The sequence below is a fragment of the Chaetura pelagica genome, unplaced genomic scaffold, assembly GCF_000747805.2.
Source record: "Chaetura pelagica isolate M959 unplaced genomic scaffold, ChaPel_1.0 scaffold344, whole genome shotgun sequence".
Taxonomy (NCBI): domain Eukaryota; kingdom Metazoa; phylum Chordata; class Aves; order Apodiformes; family Apodidae; genus Chaetura; species Chaetura pelagica.
The window spans coordinates 11117551-11144629 of NW_009953098.1; the positions used below are offsets into that span (position 1 = coordinate 11117551).

Sequence of the window (27079 nt, forward strand, 5' to 3'; positions counted from 1 at the left end):
CAGCAGGAAGCACTTTCCTAGCTCAAGCTACAATAAATTGGCCAAGTTCTGTGTGCTTAAGAAATACAGTAATTTGTCAAAAATGCCTCCAAAAACATTGAAAGTACACACTTTCCCACGAACACAAAGGAGAATGCAAAAAATTTGGAATAATGCAAAATTTATCTGGGGTTCAGATCCAGAGTAACTCAGCACTGATGTACAAGTGATCCAGAGTTAGGTTAATCCAGGCAACTTCCCTGCACCAGCTGAGTGTTCTTCCTTGCCTTCACCTTCTAGCTGTCTGCATGAATTTTTCATAACTAAAACAGAACTCCTCAATTCCCACTAGTCCCACCTTCCTTGCTACATCATCTCTAGTTCACTGTGAAAACACAAGCATCTCATCTGCCACCGAACTTTACCACTACCTTCAAACTGAGACTTCTCAGATTTTTCTTTTGAGAAGATAAACAGCACTTCCTTCAAACCTAAGTAGGCAGATATAATTTTCAGTTCTTGTCTGATGTGCCAGTATTTCTCTGAACTGGGTATTTACCTTCATGAGAACAACAATGAAATAGTTATATACTACAGTTCAAATACCTACATCCCTTTAAAGTGATACTGAATATAGTAAAAAAACCCAACAACTATATACAGCATTTTTTCTATACAGAATATTCTCTTGCTTACTGTTAACAGAAAATACAAGAATTTTTAACAGCTGTCAAAAACTAGACTTCCTGTGAAGTCTTCCCTTCTTCCTTCCTCAAAAAAAATGAAAGATTATCTTCAAATTTCTTTAGCATGAAAGCCAAAGAAGGAGACTTGGACAAAACCCCCAAATTTAAAGTATTTCACAAGTCTTCAGGAAGGATAGTTTTCCCTTTTGGGATAAAATGCTAATAAGCATTTAGTCACCGAGTAGTTGACAGCATATCCAGATTGCAAGGTTTTTAGTGTTGAAATGCAGCTACACTTTAGACCATTGATTTCTGTCTAGGAAATTTCTGTCTGTGGAAAATGTGATCATCTTCCAAATAGGACAACAACTCTATTCTACCACATAATGCAGAATTTGTGTTCTTATATAGGTAGAAATACATTTGCATAATTTGCATCTTGTGAGCTTACTCAACTTCAGATAAATCAGAGTGGAATGAGCGAGTTCAACGGTAGCAGAATTCGGGCACTAAGGCAAAGATACCACCAGAGTCTGTCATTGGTTTTGAAGCTTTCCAAAAATTCTTGAGACAGAACAGATACCATGCTTGAAATCCTACAGCTTTCTACAGAGCAGTGAAAGCCTTTCCAGCCATCAGCTGGATAACATAGCAGGGTAAAAAAACAGAAGTGAAAACCAGAGCAGGAGAACAAATTTTAAAAGACTGACTGGCTGCAGAAGTGTGCGACCCTTAAACTGGGGTGGTACTATTATTAAAAAAAAACAATTAAAAGTATCTCAACAGTCACTAGGTTTCTCAAAAAATGAGGTTTCTTGCAGGCAAAAATACATATTTATTAAAATATTTCACATACAAATTACACAGGCAGGATTTCAGATAGATCACAGGTGACCAATTTAATTTGTGTAGTGATCCCAGCATGGCTGGATCCTGCTTAAAAACACTGCCTTGTAAAAACTTAAATCTTTCATCACCATCACTCTTCAATCAAGCAAAAACAACTACAGATGTTCACAAGACACATATGATAAAAGAATAAAGCTGAAAAAGCTCAGCTTGCCTGAGCTAGACCCTATTTTCTTTTCTTCTCAGCCAGACAACATACAACTAGGAAAGAAAAGGGAAAAATGTACAAGGGTGAGTACAAGTACAGGAAAAAGAGAAAAACCTGCCTAAGAGTAACTTACATACTGATGAAAGATAATGAATTTGGCAGAGAATTGGTATTGCAAGCCAATACTCCACTAGAGCCACAAAGGTTCATGGGTTCTGGACAGAAATTTTTACATTTGTACAGTGATTATTCCTTATAAGGGTCAGATAACATCTTCATTTCTTCGCACCAGGGGAGGGAGATGGAAATTGGATCATAATAAAGGGATTAATTTTGAAATCTGTTTATTTGATATGTAGACTATTTAATAGTGCCTTAAACTCTGCTTCTGCATGTGTACAGGAAGAAATCACATAGAGAATAAGACCAGACAATTCTTTATTAAATCTTCATGAAGTGTCAGATTTTCTGATGCATTTTGTTACATTTTCCTTCCTCTCCTCAAACAAAAAGTGAGGACCTCAAAGCAGCTGTGTAGATAACTCAGTGTTTCAGGCCATATGTGATGCCTAAGCTTCCTATCCATAAATTGAATATAGTGTTTTGATGCTTAAAGAGAAGTTTTATAGATAAGTAGATAGAACACCAGAAAGAATTCACAGGAATACTGACATATGGGTTATTCCAGTTTTGGATGCTTAATGGATTATCTAACTCTAAGCTTCTGCTTCCAACATATAAAAAATGAATTGAAGTCTAACATACAAATAAGAAAATTTGGAATAGTCTCCTAAATTATTCTATCTTTTACAGACTTGCCTTTATATGTCTAGAATATTTGCATGCTTACACCATGTTTATTATCTCTTTGAGGCAGGCAAGATATTTCCCCAAACTGAAAATTAGAGATGGCAATAATCATATATGACCCACAGCAACATACTTAACCACCTCATTAAGCTCCTCTTTTTAAACCTTTACTTATAAATTTCAGTTACTTCTGCTTTGCTGTGTACAAAAAATTTAACACTATGAATACAAAGAGTCCAGCAAAGCTGAAGGACCACTCTGATTTTTGCAAGTAAATAAGCATCACTCAAAAGACAAACCAGTTCTGATTAGTTTTGTGTTTCGATAGCTCACGTCTTTTATCTGGTTTTCTTTGGTTCTTTAAATTGATGACAGGGTGCACAGTTGAGCTGGCAGTCCCGATTAACAGGTCAAGCATTGAATTCAAAAGTTTTCTAATCTACTTTTTTCCCCTCAACTAGCACATTAGTGTCCTAAGTTATTCATATCAGCAGGAAGCAATGGGTGAACACTACCCCCTAGTCAAAAACAGAGATACAAGCTTCATTATCACCTATTCCTTTGAGTAAATAAACTCAACAGGAGTTCAGATAATCCAAGCATATACATTGCCTTTCAAATTCAGTAATTGCTTTCTTTTCTGTCCTCTTAACTATCAATTTCTCTTTTTAAAAAAAATAAAATAAGTGTTGTTTTATGGGTTGTTTGGGTTTTTTTGTTGTTTGGATTTTTCTTTTTTCCTTTTTTTTTTTTAAAAACTGTTACACAAAAAAGCAGCAAAAGAGGTAGTCCCTTGGACAGAGTCCGTTAAAAATCAGATTATTTCCACAGCATTCTCCCATTATTCACCTGCCAGCAAAATATGTACACTCATTGTCTCTGTTTGAATGCCTATTTTTATCTGACTGAAGCTATATGGTCATTTTTGTATTTATTACTGAGTTACTAAGTTTTTTTTCTTCCTTCTTCTAAAGCATGTTTTTCTGTTCTGAAAAACTGGGCCACATGCCTCTGAGGAGAAAGTAGTGCATTATTTCATTCCCACCTTTTCTTCTTTTTTGGCATCTCTGAGGCCTGCTATGCCCAGAAGTGCTTCCACTCAAGCTGGACCATCAAATCAATTATCACAGCAGTCTGCTTTCTAAATATGAATGGCAATGAATGACAACAGGCAAGGCGAACTTTCAGCTTTGATTTGTCATTGGTTATGTAAATTTTTTTGTTTAGTTTTATAGATGTTTGTAATAGTGGCAATTTGATCCAACTCTTCCCCCTGCTGTCTGCAGCTGTATTGTGTAGATCTCAAGAAGAAAAGTTTCATCTTTGCTAAGTCAAAGACACAAGAGAAAATATGATGCAGGGAAACATCGATACAAAAGTTTTCTTCTAATCTGTTACTACAGTCAATTTTATCAATGAAAAACTGTACAAACTGTACTTGTTTGCATTAGCAGGAGTTCCATAATTAATCAAGGTGCAATTTTTTTTTTTCTGCTGTTGCATCATTTCACAACAGATCTCCATTTACAGTAAAGTTGCAGGTTTTTGCAGTTAGAATTAGAATGGCCTTATGACACCACTAAAAGATTAATTACTGCAAAAAGCATTGATGTATAATACCTAAAATATAAGTCAAGGTAAGCAAACACAATAAACTAGGAAAGAGGTCTTATCCATTATTAACAATTATAGTTTGAAATTTGTTCCAGTGCAGAATCATTTGTTGTTTTGTTAAGAAGACAATTAAGCAACAAAATACAAAAAGTGACTTTTAAAAAATGCATTTCCAGTGCTTCCCTTCATTGACGTAACTGGTCAAAAAATGTACAAAACCTGCAATTTATATTAAAAGCCTGAATTACTTTTCTGAGAACTGATTACATACTATGAAAGTGGATTTTACACAGCAACTAGGACACCCAGCCAAAAAATCCCAGAGTGAGTACACCTGGAAGTCTGCATTATTGCTAATATATATAATCTTAGGCAATACAGTCTTTCTATACAACTATTGTTCCAGTGAGAACAATTTCAATCAAGCACATAGCAATTGATTTCTGCAGTCACACACACAAAAAAATTATTAAATAAACCTGTATTGAGGTACTTTTAAAACACTCCTTGATTCCGAGTAATTTTTAATATATTAAAAAAGGAGGCTTAATGGTACCACCTAGTGGTATCCATGGACATATGGACCAAGTGGCCATCATGCAGACACGAGCTATGCAAGCTTCCTAGACTTTTCTGCCAAACCCCAGAACTGCTAAGACATGACTTGGACCCTGAATGCTTTTGCAATTTCAGCACCTTGAAAAATTCTACTCAAAGAAAGCAATTATGCTTTTTATTCCTGCACAGTATTAAAATCCTATTATGAAAACCAAACTATAGCTGATTTCCAAAAAGGTAATTCTATTTAGTATTTTTTTTCATACATGTTATTATTACCTTGACCTTTAAAAGGCTATACCTCTAAAAGGCATGAGGCTACAGTAAAATGAAGTTTTATAGCATTTGGAAATACATCTGGAAACAAGACTTCATGAAAGACCAAGATTCTTCTAGCAGGACAAACAGACTCCCAGCAGCAAAAGCAGTACTGAGTGACTGCCATTTAAAAGAAAAACAAACTCCCTTTTTTTCCACCCCAGACACAGCATTACCAAGTAGCTTGCACTTCTCTGCATATAAGGACTGCATACCTGCATGCAAACTTAGAACTGTACAAGACCCCATTATATTCGAACTGAACTGATCCAGAAGTTCAGTGCTGAAAATGGGATGAGGCCTTACATTATTTTAATAACAAAACACAGCACTTGAAAAGGAACACTTAATATTGTCATTAAAATAACAAATAAGTAAGAGGTAACTTCACCTGTACTCAAACACCTACAGCACCAGTCTCTTAGACCCAGTAAAAGTACAAACATACATGGAAGTTTAAATTACAGTTTAATGTTTTCATGACAAAAAATGGGTTTATACAAGAATGATGAGGTCCACATTATCTCTTATCTGTGCAGTCTACAATTGTAAGAAAACTACTAGTTTTGAGTATTTTCAAAAGAGTGTTTAGATTATTATTTTTTTTTTAAGCTTCTAGTATCAACAAGTGTTTTATTGTGACTGAGATCTGCATAGAAATGCTTCTTCTACTGCTGCCTGGCCCATAACAGTGTAAAATGAAGGAAAATGCTTTTCTGTATGGGGTAGAAAGACTGGCCATGACTGGAACAGATGACAGACAAATTAATGGCACATGCTCTGGGAAAAAGATGTACTTCTCCAAATGCATAGTAAACATAAATATAGATTAAACCATTTGTTAGACAACAAAAAGGCTATGTTCAAATTTGAAGTTCTCAATTCTCATGTTCATGTTCCCATAGCTCCATCAAATATTTAAAGGATAAGCTTTGAATTTGTTATTGAGATTGGTTATTCACCTGCTTAATTTTAATTGTAAACCAAAATCCATTTTTACCATAAACCAGAAGGGTTCTCCCCTTGTGTCCTTTCCAATTTATTTCTTTGCTAAAATGTCAAAACTTCTATAAGGAACTATTAGAAAACTCTGCGAATTTAAAGATGACATTTGGTTTTTTTTAAAACTAGTTCTCTTCTATGCCAAGGAGCAAGTTCTTTCTGGATCAAACCACTTGAGCAGCTTATTGAGAAATAGGTTTGCTGCTGGGTACTTTAATGCTCTCTCAAGAAATCTGCTTTCACCAAGTGGGCATGTTCCTTTCAACAGCATGTGAATTTGAAGACCAAGTACCCTGGTTTCAGTGACTGATATCTACAAACTGACAGAGAGACAGTCTTCAGTAAATGATTTAAACTCACTCTTCTGTATGCCTGCAGCAACAACAGGTATTTAGAAACAACTCATAATTTTCCTTTCAAATAAAATAAAACCCACAGATTCATGAAATTACGAGCTGAATCAAATTAACTTACTTAAAGAGTGTGAATACTTCTCTTTTGAAGACATTCTAAAGATTATCTTTTGGAATTACACAATATCCTGCTAAGCACAAAATATTAAAAACTGCTTGCAACAAAATTTTCTTGCAGGATTTTATTTATAACAGAGCACGGCTAAATATACATAAATCAAAAATATACTTGCTAGAATTTATTTTACAGTAACCAAAACACATAATGTTTGGGTGTGTTTTGTCATGGAAACAGAATCCTGACACACAGGAATGTGAATTGCAGACACATCTACAAACCATTTCATACTGCATGAAAGAAGGAAAGGAAGGCTTGGAACATTTCCTTTGGTCCTCCCCACTCTCCATATGCCAGTAGTGAATTATGCTTCATAAGATAAATAACTAGTCAAGAGTGAAGAGATGAGCTGCTTCAGAGCACAACCTCAGGCCTGATGGGCTGACTACCTGTCAGATAATGTTGAAAGTAGGATTATGTCTGACAAGGTTGACAGACCGCAGATTTATCTCTCTGAATCAAACACTGTACGTTTAGCTAAACTCAGTGAACTTGAACTAATTAGCCCATCATTACAGTAAATACATATTGAATAATTTTCAAAAGGCTAAATGCAGAACTTACTCTACTTAACTTGAAATACTGATAGTAAAAGCAAACTATTATAAGAGAGATTCCTCAAATCAACAGAAAAAAACAGCAAATGCAACCTTTTAATCCTAGTTGTTCAAGATTAACCTCCTACCAAAACCAGTAACATTTCTAAACATCTAGAAAGATATATACATACAAAGAGGTATACACACACAAAAAAAAGCTTATTCCACTAGAATTGAAAGTGGAACTCAAAAGGTTATACAGTCTTATACCCATCTTACTCTATAGTATCTTCTGTATTTTATATCAAGTTTCAATTAATGAAAAAATATTTGGGACAGGAATTTCACTTGAAGTACATCATAAAAATATTCACATCTGTAAGATCAATCTGGTGAAAAAATATCTAAAAACTGCAGAAACACTTCTGGAAAATAAAAAATATTTTTTAAGAAACAGCAACATGTTTATCTTTCACTTTACAGTGGCATGAAATTGTTCATATTGGAAGAGGTTAAACACAACAAATGCTAAATAAGAAACAGAAATCTGTGCTTGGTAACCACAGGAGAGCTGTTTATCTAGCTCATTTTAACAAGACAAACTGAAGCACTCTGTCTTTCCATTTCTGATATGATCTTTATAGAGCACCAGCTGTTAATTTGGTTTGTAGATAAAATATTAGTTCGTTTTTTGTTTTGGTTTGTTTTTTTTTGATATAGAACTTCTGTTCAGGTTCAGTCACTCTGTCACTGGTTTTGGAATCAAATAATTCATGTCAGGATTTTAACTACTTTTGCACATTCTCATAACCTTAAAACAATTTATATCGTATCTGAAGTACAGTGGTACTTGTTTCTGTATTAAACGCAAGCTGTTAATAGCTGGAGCTGCAACTCCAGGGAGGTTGGAACTAAATAATCTTTAAGGTCCCTTCCCACACAAAACATTATGCTTCTGTGATATTTCTTGTGATAACATTGCCTTCTTATCAATATTAATTACATATAAGAATCTTTTTCCATAATTTTCCTTCTGAAATGTTTTGATCTTTTTAGCAACATTAGGATAATTTCTCCAGTGTACATCATTTAAAAAGAACAAGTGAAAAACACCTACTGGGTAAGCAATATGGGGTAATACGGAGTAAACCTTTGCATTTTACTCTGAGATGTTTTAAATTTTTTTCCGCACTATATGAGCATCTCCAAAACAAAACACATGACAATCCAAGCTTACACTGATTTTTCTGCTTCTCAATACAAATGAACTGTAAAGAACTACGTTGGAGAGATGCTTTGGTGACATGGAAAATTTTAAGGGACATCAAAACTTGAACAAATTCTGGACTATTTCTGTCATGTTGCAATTATTTTCTTGGGTTTGCTAATGACTACATGGGCAAGACAACACCTTCAGGAGCTGAAGACCCTAAACCAAGATTTTTTGTGCCTTTGTTGTTTGTTTGCTTGCTTTTTTAAATAAAAATTGTCAAATTTTATCTCTACTTGTGGAGGCTAGTCTCACAATTTAAAGCTTTGCTTTCCTGAAAATGCCAGCAGATTTTTCCAAGTCAGGGATTCTAGCCACACAAGAGAACTGAAAATTATGTTGAAAATGTTACTCCTGACATCCGGAGGGCAGAATGCCCTCCAAAATCAGTCACTTTACCACAAGAAAGAGAAGAATTGCCTATAAGTCAGTATAATAAATGTGGTGCTCTAAGAGGCTTCAAGAGCAATTGCACAGCACGAAACACAAGGTGCTTTATGATTTATTAGTCATCTCCCCTGCCCTATAATAATTTGTTTAATGCTAATGTTTATTTTTATTTAGTGGAGCTTGTTGTATCCATCCTGCAAGGAAAACAATACTGCAGGTATGAAGACAAAGCAAGTATGAAATAATCACAGGAATGACAGAGCATTATTTGCCAAGTTGTGCAGGACAACAAAATGTACAAAGGATGGCACCTAATGACCTGCATTGAGAAAGCAGTGACAGTTCAGAAACAATCTTGGTAGTATGGAAAGCTTCAGTCATTCAGGCAATTTCAGAAAGCCCTCTGAACATTAAATCTTCTTGTGACATGCCTACAATGCAAAAACCCACATCACTTCTGCTGTTCTGGAAGACAAACAAAAACCCAACGGGTTATAGTGTATTGAAGCTGCTGAGGATATTTTTACCAGCAAATCTATACATATGTGCATGTGCACTCCCTCACACACACCATCTTACCTCCATATGGCAAGAGATAAATGTTTCAGTGGATATTTAAATTCCCAGGTGCTGTTTGCAAAAGTGTGGCCTTAATAACAAATGACAAGGTCAGCTATGCATTCACATCAGTCCCTATCTACAGGCTTACCCATACATGTATTTGTGTGGTGCATCATGCCTTCCTAATATGTCTTCAAAACCTGACAACTGCTACTCAAATAAAGTACAAAATGGTTTTCTCTCTCACGATATAATTTTGTACTCCATTATACTTTACATGGCCAGAATTACAGAAAATTTTGCAGACCTTGGACTATATATCCATACAATGATTGAACAATTTCTCTAAAGGTTTTATGTTCCATTGGATTGCTTTGTCTTAGAATCTTTCATCCTTTCAACTACTTTTCTAACAATAAGAGCTGTAACAGAAAAGCAATTGCAGCAAACTGCTAAAAAAGCTTTTTAAAAGCTTATATATACCCCTAAATTCTCTCCCCTCACTGCTACAAAACTACAAATAATTGATTTTCCTAAGCTTAAGCACAACACAGAAAGATTAAAACTCTGTTCACTTGGATTATATATTCCTACAGCTTTAAAAAAACAATAATGGGTGCCTTCAGTGAACAGGTATCTTTTTCTGAAATGTATATTCAAATATATATATATATTCCCTAGTAATGCTCTATATTATTTCAACAACAACAAAAAAATAAGTATTCAATAGACTCCATAAACATAATTCTAAGTTTCTTCAGTGTGTTTATCCATTAGAAATGACTCTTGTAGTATATCTCTTACTATACATATAGTAAAAATGATTTAAAAATAAAATATGCTCTTGACAAATCTACCTGGCCATGAGCAGTGTTTACACAAAGAAATTATGAAGCATCTTAGATATGTCTGACAAAAGTGATAAATTTTTTTCAGGAGTGAACCATCAATTACCATTCAGTTTTCTTGGTAAGAAAAGCATTAATTTCCAAACAGTTGATTCAACACCTTGCTAGATTTTAATCAGCCACTCATAATGGTGAAATTTGGTTTTGTTGTCAGACCAAATTAATTTAAACTCAAACTATGCTCTATAAAGTCATAAGGACATCTTGTGTCCTCCATCCGATTCTGTTTTATCCATATTTTTTGCAAGAGTTTAAAGCTACTTAAGGTGGCAATTTAACTTGATTATAGAAGGAAAAAGGTATATTCCCTTAAAGTTGGATTATTTCTCCCTCTTTTACTGAGGAAAAAATAACCAAATACATTCTCTTTTGTGCTTAGTCTGACTGACAGCCTCCATAGCATCCACACATCCACTGAGAAGCAATGAACTCGTTTTACTTTGGGCACTGTGTCACAAGCCACCAATAACATTACTACAGTTCCAAGGTCCCCCAAAAAATCTCACTGTAAACACTTGTGGAAGATAAACTTCAGCAGAAATGCTGTCAGTAAGATTTTTATTTTTTTTCCTATTATGTTACTTTGGAAATCTGTTCACTTTAAAATGAAAAAAAAATAAATCGTCATAAACCCGGAACATTTTCCCTATTTCACTGTGCCATGTCTCTTTTTCTTTGTAACTTAACTTTGTAGGAAAAAAAGCAGAAAGGCTGACATTCCACCCTAGTAATACATTCGTGGAGTTACAGGCACATAGACACTGTTGTACAATTTTACATACCTGAGCTAACTGTTTAAATAGAACCCTATACAACAATATAAGAAATATTTAGTGCATTAGCAGAAAATGAAAGAAAAAAATACACAATGAACACTGAGAAAATAAACATAATATAGATCTAACTGAGAACCCCAGTACCTTGTTTATTTTTAGACATCTATCTGGAAGACACTTTACAGTATGTATACTGTTTTAAAAATCAAATATCATAATTCTATATACTTCCATGAGAGGGTAAAGAAGGATGAGCTAATGCACACACTGATAGATATACTAGTTATAAAATTCTCACAAAATCTTATAGCCTATCTCACTTTCTCCTCCAAAAAAGAACACATGAACATAATATGCAGAGATCTTGTACTGAGACAAACACAACAAATCATATCAAAGGTTATATTCTGTGGTATGTTTTGAACTAAACAATACTACATGTTTCAAGGTTGGTGTCTTTTTTTTTTTTAATAGAATATGGACAATTCTATGATTTGGAATTAGTTACTCAAAACATATGAGTATTAGAATTATTATTAACCTACATCAATATCTCACAACTGTTTTTATTCTTCATTAAAAAATAACATCACATTACTTGTAGCACCCTTTAAAATGTAACAACACTCAAACTGAAACAACCTAGCAATAGAAATGTATTTATAATTAACTAGCACTGACAGTTTTTAGGATGAGAGAGCAATTTTGAAACTACATACATTACAAATGTAACAACTCAGCTACATTATGTGGAAGGTAATACGCAGTAATTAGAGTAACCACCTGTGCTACAGTTTCAAAAATGTAATAGGGATCCTGACACAAAGTTCTGTTAAAAATGTTGATTGACCAGGTCTCAATATGCTGCCTGAAATTTAAACTTGCCTGCAGTACAACAGCAGGAAATGTAATCGGACAAAGTGCACTGCTATGCAAAGTCAGACCTGGAGTTTCTTAAGGCCAGTATATCAAGAATGAATGGCTGAAGATGCTTTGTAGAATGATGCAAAAAATCTTAGTATAAAGCCAGCCAACAACTTGCCAATATACTAAATACCTGCCTAAATTTCTCTTTTCCAAAATTCCTAGAAGCATAGAAGTACCTAGAATTCGGACTGAGCTCTTACTACAAAACCTATGCCCCAAAAACGGGTAAAACAATCCACCAGTAATAACCTATAAAGATCAAATTATGGGTTTTGGTAACATGCCTCTAATTACCTTCATAGAAATAGCAGAGGCTTAAGCATAGAAAAAAATAACACAGATCATGTAAAATCTTATTTATAACTCTAATTAAGACTAGCTTGCTTCCTCAGCTTAACTCTTCAGCTTTTTCAGAGCCAAATTGTTCTTTTCATTATAATTTCTGTTGTCTATCAACTTCCATTCTTTGATCTTGTATTTGCCACACTACTCTTCAGTAGCTTAATCATTCACTGCACTACAGTAAAAATACATTAAAACTTGCTCTTTTGCATTGAAAACTTAGTAGTGACATTGAAACTTGACCAGTATTGTAAAATATACAGCGTATTTCCATCAGAAATTAGGTCTAGAAACAGTCTTCTGTAAAAATTAAGTTAAATGAGAATTACACAATTCAGTGAACAGAATAAAATAGACCAATGTTTATAAAGGATCAATTAACATACCTAAACTGCTCTGCTCTCCCAAATACAAACTGATTGAATGGTATGTAAAACAAACAAACAAAAATTATGAAAAAAAGCAACTTATTTTCTTCCCTGTTGGTGAGACTTTTGATAAGAAAAATAGTAACACCCTCAAATTAGTCTCAGCTGATTTAAATAAAAAAGGTGTTCAGTCAACTGCTGAAGGTGGCAATTCCAAAGACATCACCAAACCCATCCTGCAGTGAATCTCAACAATGTATGCAGGGAACAAGCTGAATATATAAAAAAAAAAATAATTAGAAAGATACTTAAGCTATAAGGAGATACAAACACGGTCTGCTGCAGATGGAAAAAGGGTGCAATATGCAGCAATTGCCCACATACACGTAACCTTCTTAAGAGCATAGCAAGAAATTTTGTCAGAATGTTGTAGGTTGCATATGGCCTTTTCCTAAATTGAAAACGATGCTGTATTCTCATAGAATAGTTTGGGTTGGAAGGGATGTTTAAAGGTCACCTAGTCTAATGTCCTTGCAGAGTGCAGGGACATCTCCAACTAGATCAGGTTGCTCAGAGCTCTGTCCAATTTGACCAAAAATATTTCCAGGAATGGGGCAGTTACCACTTCCCTGGACAATCTGTGCCAGTGCTTCACCATCCTCATTGTAAAAAAAAATTCTTCCTTCTCTCTAGTATGAAACTCATTTTTAGTTTAAAACCATTATCCCTTGTTCTACTGCAACAACCCCAACTAAAAAGTCTGTCCTCAAACATATCAGTACTTTGAATGTTTCCCTAGATAGCCAAGAACTACACAGTTTTATCTAGCTTGAATATTTCAGGATTTTTATTCCAGGTATTTCTCTATACAAAAATGCATTAAACTAGGAATACTGCTGAAATATTTTTATAGTTCCACTGTAGTATATTATAGTGCATTATTATTATAAAGCATCATTCCATGCTAAGAAGCCATAATAAAACTTATATGCAAATGTAATTTCAGGATTCCTAAAAGATCTATAAAAAAGGATAGTACTTCACCTCATGCTTTTAATTTCTTGATACACATACAAGATCTTTTTTACTCCTTCACCTGCTATAAAGAAAATGAAAGAAATGAAAGAAATTCCTATTGAATCTTTTCCAGACAGATAAACTTGCCTTTGTGACACTGCAGGTCACTGAGAAGGCAACACAGCTGTGTCAGTGCATCATTCCAGAGCCACCAAAGATCTTTGCTGGGCTGGGATCAGCGCTGCCTTTGCCAAATCTAAACAGCATCTAGAAAACTGACTCGTAGGTGGCTGGCTGTTCAGCCTATTTTTACCTGCAGTAGAATCTGGACTTACATACAGCTTGTTGCATAAAGAACAGACACTCTAGAGTGTCAAATAAAGGTTTGGGCTAGCCTCAAAGTGTAACTGAATAATTGAATTTATCACAAGCTTAAAAAAAAATAAGCTGCCAGAGCAAGACTGCTCTTTCAGCACTAGTGCCAGGGCAGCTAGCTCCGATAGACAGCAGAATCAAGGCATTTGTTTACTCAGCTATTAAATGATGGAAGAGGGAGTAGTGCCCACTTCTAAAGAGAGCTTTCAGATAAAGACAACACAATGAACACAGACTAATACCCCCCAAACCCTCCTTTAAAACCCATCATTGGCTACAATAAAACACAGGAAGGTGGGGCAGGAATCCATTATGCTGCTATTAAAAAACTTTTCCTCAGATAAGAAGTGTAAAACATTGAGAACCTACTGTAATTGAAAGGGCAAAAGTACTTCAGAAAAAGTAATGTAAAAATGTATGAACCAATTGCTGGAGAAAGAGGTTAAGGAAAAGATCATAGAATCATAGAACTACTCAGGTTGGAAAAGACCCTTGGGATTGCAGAGTCCAACCATCATCCCTACTCTATAAAGTTCTCCCCTAAACCATATCCACCAACACCACAAACAAATGACCCTTAAACACATCCAGGTATGGTGACTCAACCACCTCCCTAGGCAGCCTGTTCCAGTGTCTGACCATTCTTTCTATGAAAAAAATTTTCCTAATGTACATTGTAAACCGCCCATGTTGCAGCTTGAAGCCCTTCCCTCTTGTTCTGTCACTAATTACCTGTGAGAAGAGACCACCACCAACCTCTCTTTCAGGGAGTTGTAGAGACTGATGAGGTCTCCCCTCAACCTCCTTTTTCTCAAACTAAACATTCCCAGCTCCTTCAAGAGTTCTTCATAAGATTGATTCTCTAGGCCCTTCACCAGCTTTGCTGTCCTAAGATGTTCAAGTCACTTTGATTTATTTTTTATTTTGAGAACTGAGGACGTAAAATATAAAAGTAAACAGAGAACAGTATTAAAAAAAACAAACTAGCAAAGTTGGTGGGTTGCATTTTCAAGTCCATCACCCTGGCTTAGATCCTTAATTAACCTGTCACTGATAACTAAACTAAAACCACCACTGAAGTAAAGAGTTATAGTCATACACAGCAACTGAGATTCTGGCTTTACACACAACAGCATTACTGCCTAACTACTAATGTGTCTATTGCTGAGACAGTATCAGTACTTCATAACTAAATGCTATTATTTGGGTATGGTGAGCACAGAATCTCATTTTCTCTTGATAATGCAAGAAGAAAATCAGGATTTCTATTATTTGCTCTGTTAAGTTATAACCAGGTAGGGTGAATATTGTCTTTGCAGAAAATAAACTAATTAAGTTGTTCCAGTCAGGACAACAACCACTAGCAAAAACCCTGGGGAGACTCTCTCTGTGCTGAGGTCAGAGGACTGTCAGTTCTACACTACATGCCTAGAACAGGATGGAACAGAAAGCATCCCTATCTGCAAAATAACCATTTTGACCAAATGTCAGTTACATTAATCTGCTACCAAGTCATACACTGCAACAGTGATTTTGATCTTTTTCCTTTCCTTCACATTCATTATGTACATATATTAAAATATTAAAGCTAATGTGCATTACCTCAGTAAACAGTACTGCACCACAAAACTTTTCAAATGGAAGTGTTTCACAATAATTGCATGATATCAGTGCTGACAAAGAAAATCCAAATGACCAAATGCAAATTAAGTTAGTCTTGCATATTGTTCATTACTACCCATGTAGTTGGTAAATGAATGCATGAATTTCCTTTCTTTGTGTAAAAGTAGTTTCTCTAACTTCAGCTATTGCATACAGCTATAGCCAACTCAGCTATCCATCTCTAGAATTATAGGCCTCACCATCCAGCAAGACATATCTCATCAAAATAGAACAGTTTTCAGATTCAGTGTGAATTTAAAAAAAAACCACTAAAAAACCCCACAGAATTAGGGGTGACTTCCAAATCATGCAAAATTCTATCATGTGAGCTTGGCAGACTCCTCCTGAATTACTCTTTTTGAGAGGCTCATTACTCTGAACAATTCTCTGTTTCTCAGAAAAGCTTTATTCTAGTTCTAAAAATCCATTTCACAATGTATGACATTTAAAAAGGCTTTTGGAATTCAAAAAGGCTTCTAAGAGTTTCAGATGTGACTGTGTCAAATCAACTCCATAAAAAAGAAACTCCATAATATACACTCTGCATGAACTCTATAGCTGTCCACTCCAGGAGGGCCTTGCAGCAGCCTGCCAGTACTTGAGGGGCCTCAGGAATGCTGGAGAAGGTTTCAAACTGAAATAGGGTAGATTTAGGTTAGACATTAGGAAGAAATTATTTCCTGTGAGGGTGGTGAGACACTGGCAAACCATTCTATACTTCAATGATTCTACATCTTATGATGAAACAGATAAAATCAACTTCAAAGAAATAAATACTACAGTTTCACTGTCTGAAGCAACTGTCCCAGTCTTTCAGCTGGCTGGCATAGGCCCAGTTACTATATATGATGTAACTTCCAAATGCCACAAGGCTGCAGAATAATCCTCAAAATTGCCATGTACTTCTCATAATTCATGGACAATGTGTTTTTACTTCAAAAGGAAACAGGCACTCTGCTGTGCCTTGTATCACAAAATAATTTGAACTTTATATTTTGAGATCTTAGGACAATTTGATGAGTAACAGCAGTACTGATTTTTAAAATTGCTAAACTTGAAAGCTTTTCTGACACTTTCAGTTTATCATTTTATCTAACACTTTTTCAGAAGGATTTACAGAGAATACTTTTCATGCTACACCAAAGCACATTTTGAGGCGCTTACCCTAATAAAAGCCAGGGGCACGTGCCCCTCCCTACCTTTCTGTAAGGCAATAAAGGCTTTAAATGAATTACAGTCTAGGATGCAATTAGTAACAACTATATTGCACCATTTTTTTTGACATTTTTTGGAATGTGTTTATGCTATTGCCATTTCATGGTACTTTTTCATTTATTCAGATAAAATCCTTGCCTCAGAAAAAAAATAAAATAAAATTACAAGTAACAACTTAGAATTAGGCAGAGCAACAGTATATATTGCAAAGGATAAAGTTCACAAGAGCACTTCTCTACCTCTGTCTAGTTTACCAAACATTGGTAAGTACTTTACACAGTGTCAACAGGAGAACTATCTCATGCATACAAAGAACAGAGAATGAATTTGAAAGACAGAATCTTCCAATACTTACCCCAGAGAAGGGTAATTAATACAATAACACAAGTGAAACTGACCATTTAAATGCATATAATTCTCAAATTTTTGTCTTTATGTCCGTACATTTATTGGTCATAAGGTGTTTCCAGAGCCTTTTCAGTCTCTTCTTGCTCAAGGGTATTGGTATTATCCATCTAGAAACCTGGATAACCCAATTTAAGGGGGTTGGAGGTTGAAGTATGCTTTAGTTCCTTTTCCCCCACTTTTTCTTTACCCTGCTTATAAGTAGCATTCCTCTAAAATGGCAAGTAAAACCTCCACATACTACAGCTGTTGCTTTCATGCTAAGCCACCAGAATGATATATTATCTAATATTACTCCTTTAATTACAAAAATCATAAGCCAAAAATGCACACACAGTAAAAACAGACTATGCCACAAATAGCTATTTTTAAATAGCTTGGGGACTGTTTAAGGTGCTTTCTGGACTTAAGTAATTTGCTGAGACTCAATTTGAATGGTACTATAAATAGACTTTCCTTATACAACCTGTATTTATATTTGGCAATAAAAGCAAACTTAAACTGCACAACAATGCTTGATGGCAAAACCAGTAAATTTATTATTTGTGATCCTTGTTTAGCTCTTCCTACTATAGTTTTGATAACTTTGAAGCACTTGGATCATATGTCTCATTAGTCCAACATTCCTGACTTCCAAAAAACTTCTACTATATAACTGAGGTAGCAAAGCATGCTTTTAAACAGTCAGCTTCTATAAGTGCAATACCAAAAAATTAGAGATGGTAGCTGAACACAGTAGGAATATTAGTTCTTTACCACAGGATGTTTAAAAAGATGACCAAATGCACTTAAAATACATAATGTTTTTTTAAACTTGAGACTAGAATTTTTGTAGTTAATTATGAGTATTTCTACCTTCATAAAAGATCCTTAATAATAAAAGCAATGACACACTGTCCAACTGAAGACAGCAAACAAGACTACTCAAGCACCATTTTAGCTGAGCACAAATCGTGTCTGTTAAAAGTGTACTTAGCATATTTTTGGATTTTAACACTGAAAAACCTTCTCATTAATTGACAGACAGACATAAACATGTCAAATATCCATTTATTTACAAAACTGTCACATACAAAATGATTCATTATGCTTTCAGTAGAGGAGATACACTTTGAAGATTTTTATTGGAATGTGTTTCAGGTAAATAAGGACTGTGCACCCAGAAACCTAACTCTCAATTTATTTAATACAATCAATGCAAATGTAAACATAGAAGTCAACATTTAATTGTAAGCACAGTTATGTCTTCAAGTGGAAGACAAAATTCCTAAAACTACAAGCATTTTACTAAAATTCTGATCAACTTCAATGAAAAATATGCACCTACTTTGCAATTTTTTTAAGCAAAACATGTTTTTAAGGAAGCATCTGAATCACCTGAAAATTATCAGACATCACTGAAAAGCAGTAATATTCCATTGCCTCAATTCCTTTTTATTTTACAGAAGATAAAGTGGTGGCAGCCCTTCAGACGGCTTACATAAAATATTCAAATTACACATTGAATATCAACAAGGGAGGTTCATTCTCTCCCTTTCATTCTCAAGGTGTACTGTTAATATGGATATAGTAATGAGAGTGTAGCAACTCTCAATAAAGTCAAATTGAAAAGTTCCTTACTAACCATCTCACTGTTCTGATTTGATTTTGATGCATGGGGTAAAAAACTCAAAATGTGTACTAACAAACTACATTAAATACTTCATAATATACTTTACACTGCAATCTAAAACAGAAAGAAGCTGCATGCATGTTTCTTAAAGCAATGCTATCCCAGTGGTGAAAGACTAAAGAAACAATAGCACATACTGCCACTGCAGTTGAAATAGTTTGGCTATATAGAAGACCCTAGTTATTAACATTCTGAAAAAAAAAAAATAAAAAAAAAAAAATTCCATGGCAAATAAATTAGCAACTTAGAAAAAAAGAACTCTAACAGAATAGTTAGCTCTGTGCAGAAATTTGCTTCAACTCATACTAAAGAGAAAATATTCCTGAATCAGTCATCTTTAATTATATCACACCCCAAGGCCAGGATAAAAGGTCAGAGATAATTGGTAAAATAGTAGTGCTGGACACACATTTTAAAGTGGTATCTTGTGATGAATGCCACCTAACACCATTCTTTACGAAACTCTCATTCTAATATCAGCAAACTTGCAAAAAAAAACCAAACAAGTACATTTTTGGAAGATGAAGTAACAGTTTTTTCTTCTCACCACATTTAAACTACCAGCCACAAATGACACACAAAAAATGAAATCTGTGTAGAAACAGGCAGCAAACAATTTTTCCTCTCAAAGCACTATGATTATGAAGCAAACTTCAAGCTAGAAACTGCTGTGTAAATGTAACTTTCAAAACAACAGCACTTTACTTTTCCCCCACCGTTAGGAATACATGCTGACTACAGAGACAGTGCAGCAAACTTATAAAAAATGTGCAGAAAACTCCTATGTTGTGCACAGTGCACAGACAGCACTGCACCATTTCTGTGTGTTTGCCAATCACAACCAAATGATCCAGCAAGTTCAAAAATACCTCAACTATTTCTTCCCGTAGCTTGTATTTACTTTTTCTTCTTTCCACTGAACTATAGGAGGCACAGAGTTAGCTGCTAAAATCACATGGGATGCAACTCTGCATAACACTTAGAGTCTATTGATGGTACCTATGACAAAACTGTCACTGTCCCTTCAATTTTTTAAGGAGAGAAGTTTGTAAATACGGTCCCTGTTATTTTTTAATTATTTAGGTCACTGCTTAGAGATGTCAAAGCCTGGGACTAACATTTCTTGTCTCTTGTCTAAATTTTTAGCTATCCCCTTAAAACTTTATATAATGGTCTTATGATAAGAGTTACAGTTGTCCAGAGCTTGGAAATGGATTACCTAGATCTCTTCTTCCAGAAATCTCCCCAGAGACAGTCAACCCCTTAAGAGCCACACCCCACTAGAATCTCAACTGATACAACGAAATTTCAAACAGACAGAAGTCAAATGACTATATAAAACAGAAGAGAAATAAAATGAAGTTTCAGTTAGCTCTGTCCACTATTTTTGCAGTAGACCCTGTTTTTGGACCTGGGTTCTGTCATCTTGTTGGCTTTCTCAGCTCTAGCAGATTTTGTGCCATCTCCTCTGGTCCCTGTGAAACTTTTCTTTGTCACCTCTGGGTAACAAATCTTTCCTCAAGCCACAACACAAAGAGACCACCTCTCCCACTGTTATTTCTCAAGCTATAGATAAAAGTATATTTTGATCGAGGAGTTCTGGTGTGAGAGCAGAAACAAGCTCTGAATTAAGAATTATACTGGAAATGTAGCAGAATTTATTTCCTAGTGTGAACAAATTATGTTAACTTATTTTTATTTTTTCCATAAGATTAAGCATATGGCAAATAAAAAAATAGATATATACTGCCTTTGCTAGCTAAATGAAAAAGGGTAGTTGAATTTGCCTTTACTCTTCTGTTCCTCTAAAAAAAATATACAGCCAAAATCAATCTAAGCCTGGACTAATTGAGGATGAAGTAGATATAAATGGTTTACCAATAAAATAAAACAACTCCATTTTGCCAAACCTTTAGCAGCACATACCCAACATAAGCTTTTGATTTTATGCCAAATAATTTTTAGTTCTGTAAACTTTTAAGACTCTATTTTTAACTGTAAGACATTTTAAATGAAAAATTGCAAAATATAATATACTACTATGAGCTTTGATGAAAAGTAAATGCAGCTCACAAACCATATGCAACTGGCATATCATAAGCAGAGAAGCGAATAGAGAAAACAGTGCAGTTGCTTAGTTTTTTCTCAAAACCAAATTTGCAGGAGACAATAATTACTCAGCCAAAACAGCAAATCAGACTCAATTCAGTACAACGTTATTGTGTCACTTGAGAAAGTGAAGCTACTTTAATATAATTTGACTTTTTATGATGACACGCTATAGCTTCCCACCAAACCATCTAAGACAAGTGCTTGAAAAAGTCTACTGGCTGTATGCCCAAACTCTTAGTGCTGTAAGAAGCTACTATTTTTCACAGCGCCACCTATATTATTTATACTTGTCATTTTAAAGATTAAGACAAACATAGTTTGTGCAGCAATGTGTTAAATGCCATTTCAAACACAAGAGGAATTCCTGTCATGTCTTAGAGCCCATCATTATCTGAAGACAGAGCTAACACGTAAAAAAAAATGAGTGATCGCAAAGAGCACACTGAGTTTTTGCAGCAGCTCAGTGAAAACTGTTGGTAGATCTTTGCAAAAAGACTTTTGCCCATTCAGTTCGTAAATAAGTTTTTAAAAAGCATCTTACCCTGTGCTCTTGGTGTTCGTTTCCTACGATCTCTGAATGCTGCTCCTGACTGCAAGGCTTCAAGCAGACTGTCCATCACTCCCGTCTCATCACCCTCTGACAGAATAGGACAAAACCAGTATTAATCTCAGAGCAATTGAAATCAGACTTTAGAAAAGAGGGGAAAAAAAAAAAAAGGGGTTGTCAAGTTTACGTAACACTTCCACATAAGACATACACATTTTCATGTAGCAGATGCTGTCACACTTCAGGTATCAATGTTTAGTTTGCTTATGATGCTCTATTAAACAAAACTTATGCCAATTCAGCTGCTCTTTCAACTTAGAGATTTATCTTGTGCTTTATTAATGACATCTTCAGCATGCAGATAGACAAGAGCTGCTGAATGACTGCTGTTTCACTGTTAAATTCTTTTAAGACTTTTTTGAAGTAGAAACAGGTCATCTCTCTTGGTTTAATCAATGCACATTGAAAATCTGATGAGGTTGACTGGCACAACATTAAATGTTCTACAACTATAGGTTGCCTCCTTTCTTTATGATGTATTAAACCCGTGAAAAAACAGATTATTTAGATGACATGCAAGGATACATATGCCATAAATTACACATGTAACAGTGTAACGTGGATGATCTTAAGGTAGGGGAAGGAAAGAATTAAGAAGATAGACTCAGAAGGTGAAAGTGGCAAAACATTCCTTAAAAACTGAATTTTATTTTTGCTAAATCTTTCTATTGTTTCTGTAATATCCAAGCTAACCTGTAGCCTTTAAACTCCTGGACTTGATTGTGCACTATGCAAATCAGGAAGAACAATTAATTCCTTTTTACAAATATAAATCTTGAACTTGCTTTGCATTTCAGTCTCTTAGCAATAACTGATAACAGCATTTAACAGCATGAAAACTAGAGGCTGAAAACTGCAATGTTACAGAACTACTGATGGATGCCCTTTTTCTGCTCCCATCTGTGTTAAAACTAAAATACAGACTCTGCAGGTAGGTTTACATTTAATTCACATCTCCGAGACTTCAAGTTAATACAAATTTCCCCATCACAGAGTGGGAAGATAATTACTTTATGGAAAAGATTTACATTACCATAAAATACTTCTGACTCACAAAGTGTAGGAGGTTAAATGTACATTCAAGCTTCCAAAGGTTCAAGTTAAAAGCAGCTTATTGATACAAAAGGTATTTGGCCCTGGTTCTCTATTACATTTAGAGTTAAGACAAAATCTAGACCTGACATAAGAGCACACCAATCCTACACCAGTACCTGGTTCAAATTTCTACATTGTGATGATCAGTTTAGCTACTTTGTAAATTTAAATTATACATCAACGTAATTCAAGCCATTATGTATAATATAAAACACATATATAAAGTTCTCTCCAATAGTAGATGGAAGGGAACAGAGCAAGAATAGCAACCAGCAGAACATTCTGAAATATGTTTTAATTACATTCCATTTGAAATTATTAAAAAAATTAAGCTTCTGCGAAATAAATAAATTAGCCTCTCTCGATTCACACTCAAGTATACATGGCAAGAATCTTGTCTAAAGCATATAACAACTATTTTTATTTGTGCTCCTTATCCTACACACGCTTATTCATTGATTTATCCTTGGCTTCATATTAAATTTATTTTCTAAATCCAAGGTCTGTGAATACAATTTCACCAAACTAATACACACCAAGTTGGTCTGAAACATTTAATGAATGTCACTGTAATTGACAGAAATAGTTAATATGTTAGAATATTTTATGCATAGAAAAATTAATTTTATCTTCATTAAAAATTGTGTGAGTTTATTCAAAGGCAAAAATCCTTCAATATTTCATAAATGTTTATGCAGTCTTCCACTTCTTTTCTGCTGAATATGCTACTCTACCTGCTAATTACAGCATCTGCTAAAACCCACTATTTTGGGAATATCAAAACATACAATATAAAGACATGAATTAAGGAAGCTATAGAAAATAGCAGTGAGATTTTTAACTCCAGGTAAAAATTGTGCCAGGTCTGATCTGAACACTGTGTATTAATCAGAGTTGTCAAGTGATTAAGTGGGAACTGGACAAAGAACTGCATTTTCAGTTAGCCTTCATTAAAATTCATAAACGAAATTTAATAGAAATTTCAGCCTTTCCCCACAGTTATTGCTGAGGTACTTCACCTATCTCCTTGATTTGCCTTGTTTTAATACTACCTATAGCAACTTGCAGACACAAGTATGAAACAAAGACAAAACACTATCAGAAGTTTCTAAACTGAGAAACTTATTTCCAAAAGGAATTGTCAGTGGAAATAAAATACATAGTCCTTTTTTTCTTTTATATATCTTTCTTTATACAAAAGGATAGGAGTTTCACCTGGAACAAGTAATTTTCTTCCTCATTCCTTCTGTTCCAAATTGGTCCCAAACATTAAAGGGACAGCAAATGTACACATGCATGTAAAAAAAATACAATTGCAGGCTGTTTCCATCTCATGACTGGCTCTGCAAGCCTTTGATTAGCCTTAGCAAAGACCCAGTTTCACTGTAAGTATTAAACAGAACTCAACAGGCAAATTTTTTTTTAATCATTATTAATTGTGTTAACCAGAAGCCCTGCTAATATTCCATTGCAGGTTTAGTTTAGCACTTGGAGTCTGGTTTGAATTTGGTTAGAAAAGTTCTCTCTCTCATTTATCTGGTCTTCAGCATTTGATACAATGGCTGCTTAATTCATTACTGGAAGGTGCAAAAAAAAGGTCATTAGTAAAATATCTGGCTAAGTAACAACAAAAAGCCATTTATAGCTAGGAAACTTGAACATTTGAGGGGTTATCAGACGAATTTTTCTGAAAATCTGATTAGTGGATGTGCCATAACAACAGTTGACATACAAAGAGGAAATAAAACCATTTTGGAAGATAAGATCAGAACATGCATAAGATTTGGAAACAAATGAAAATAATAGAAATAGAATGGGCATGTGTCACTTCAGCTGCAAGCCAGGATCTCTTCAGTGGGAAATGACCCAAGAGACTCCAATATAAAGAGGTGACCAAAGAAACAATGATGATTACCAATCTCATTTCCAGCAGCAGTGGCACTCAAGCTTGATTACAGCATTCACAGAAGACAAATCACAAGTGGAAAAGCCTTTACAATAACCAGGGGAGTAGATTCTAATAAAAAATGCCTAAGGCAGCACAATTTTTTTAGACTACATAAAGCAGCCCCTGAAAAGAAGTATGACAACTTCTTTCTGTGCTTAGAATCTGTAAAATCCCATGAGACAAAACTCATCCTAACACATAACTTCCCCAAGAGAGGGCTGCATTGGTATGGCAGCAAACAGGAAAACATTTAGGATGAATTAGTGGAAAAGCCTAACAACACATTTTACTGTCCTGTGTTATTTTTTTACATAATTGCTTCTAAATTTTCATACTGGAATCTGAAATGTGTTGAGTCTGTTGTAGCCTACATGGCTCTTGAAGTCATTCTTGCAGTTAAAGGAGCAATGCTGAAACACACGTGGCAGTAATGCTCTGTTTAGGGACTAACCTGAACCATGAATGGAAAATGTGCCTAAGATCAGAGCTCTTTCACAGATTTTGTATAAAGATGGTATTATTTGACTTCTTGGGTTGCCTCTGATTCAGCAGGCATTCTTGTACTCACTTCTGTGGTAGGGGCTAGCTCTGATTTCAACTTCATGGGAGTTCTTAGTTTCTCTCCTCTAAACAGTGATACTTATTTGTCCTGAAAATATGTTCTTATCTGCAAGAAGACAAGTATCAAACTCCACGAAGTCAAGCTCACTTCTTATGAGCTATTTTTAAGAGAATTGTTAAAATAATATTAAACTTCTTTATTGATTTTTTGTTTTTAGTAAAAGTATTGAAATACTTTAGCTTCCCTCCTCCTTATTACAGAACACAAAGAAATAATAGATTTAAGTAAGGTCTTAAAGTGTATTTCAAAAAGTTTTCATCTAAACATTGCCCCCAAATGTCAGCTATATTTCCAATCACTAAATAAATAGTCACAGGTTTCCCAGCTCAAAATGTTCAGTACATACTGGACAAGGCATTCAGAAATCTAACTTTCTGATTTAGGTTGGAAGAACCAGAAACTTGGTGAGACCAATTTAAGTTTCTTTTTATGGCATTTCCTGCACACATTTTACTTTATCCATCAGCATATTATTACCTATTGAAAAGGTACATTCCAACCTGCTAGAAGATAATCTACCTTCTGGCAGATTTTTTCAGGACCCTCATGATAACTGCTTTTTCAGTTTACACTAGAAAGGAGTCTATTTTGATTAGAATAAAAAAACCCCACAACAATAACAACTACTGTTCTTAAATGAAAGATAATCAATGAAGTAGCACCATTAATGGTTGAATGAAACAAAATAGGTTAGGCTTTTAAAGTCCAGGAAAATGGATTTCAGAAACTGCAATTCACTTGAAGCCACTATGAAGTTGACCCCATAATGCATCCAAAACATGATCTACTCCTATCTATTTGGTTTCTTCAGCTAAGGCTCCCAGAGGCCCTGGGAACATGTTCTTGTTTCTGGAGTGTTTTGCTGCCTTCCCTTTTATTTGTCTGCACTGACTAGATGAAGATTATAACATAACCATAAATTTACTGCATTTCCATTTGCCAGTAAAGGTAATCCTCTCATGTACTTTGCAAAACATCTTGTAGTCTTAATATTACAAATACACACATTGTAAGCTACTCTAAGTTAATAAAAAACATAAGTTTTGCACAGCCATTTGGACAGAAGTTTACAGGAGCTTTCCAGGAATTATTTCATAAATGTGGTCACTTACTGAAAGAGTTGGGCCAGACACCAATAGGTCACACATTCTGTCTACCTGCCTGCTTCTCCAAACGCTTTCAAAATTATACTTCTAGTCAGACCTTGCACTACCCTATTTTGCTGTGAACTTAAGTACTTTTCATAAGTCGAATAAACGTCCCCTATAAACTTATTATCATTACTTTTTATTCATAAGTTAGTTTTCAGTGTATTTTGGAAAGTGCATTTTTGTGTTCTCATATATTTGCATGTTATTGATTTGCTAAATGCATTTTGCATGCATAATAAATACTTTCAGGAAGCAGCCTTCCTTGTTGTTTTGCACTAGAATACAATCTCATTATTGTTTACCTTTTTAATTCAAGGACAACAAGTTAGTACAGTAACTGATAAGTGAACCTATACTTCATGTCAGTTAACAAGGCAAATCCTTGCTTACATACCAATTAATCGCATTGTTTATGATAACCTGATCTCAGCCTTACACAAAGATAATAGAAAGACAAACAATGTGCTTCGTTGTACCAGCAGGTTACTGAAAACAATTTTTGAAGTGTGCACATGACTCATTTTCAGAAAATGTCACAATGTTCAATGTCTACTTCAGCAGG

The 27079-nt window shown here is 34.7% G+C and overlaps 1 protein-coding gene across 1 annotated transcript in view; it reads right to left on the reverse strand.

The window, feature by feature from the left end:
• Positions 1-27079, reverse strand: part of DIAPH2 (diaphanous-related formin 2) — a 195346-nt gene that overhangs the window by 27317 nt on the left and 140950 nt on the right. The window contains exon 27 of the mRNA XM_009997260.1: positions 21636-21731. Coding sequence (XP_009995562.1) covers positions 21636-21731 — 96 coding nt within the window. The remainder of the gene's footprint in view (positions 1-21635; positions 21732-27079) is intronic.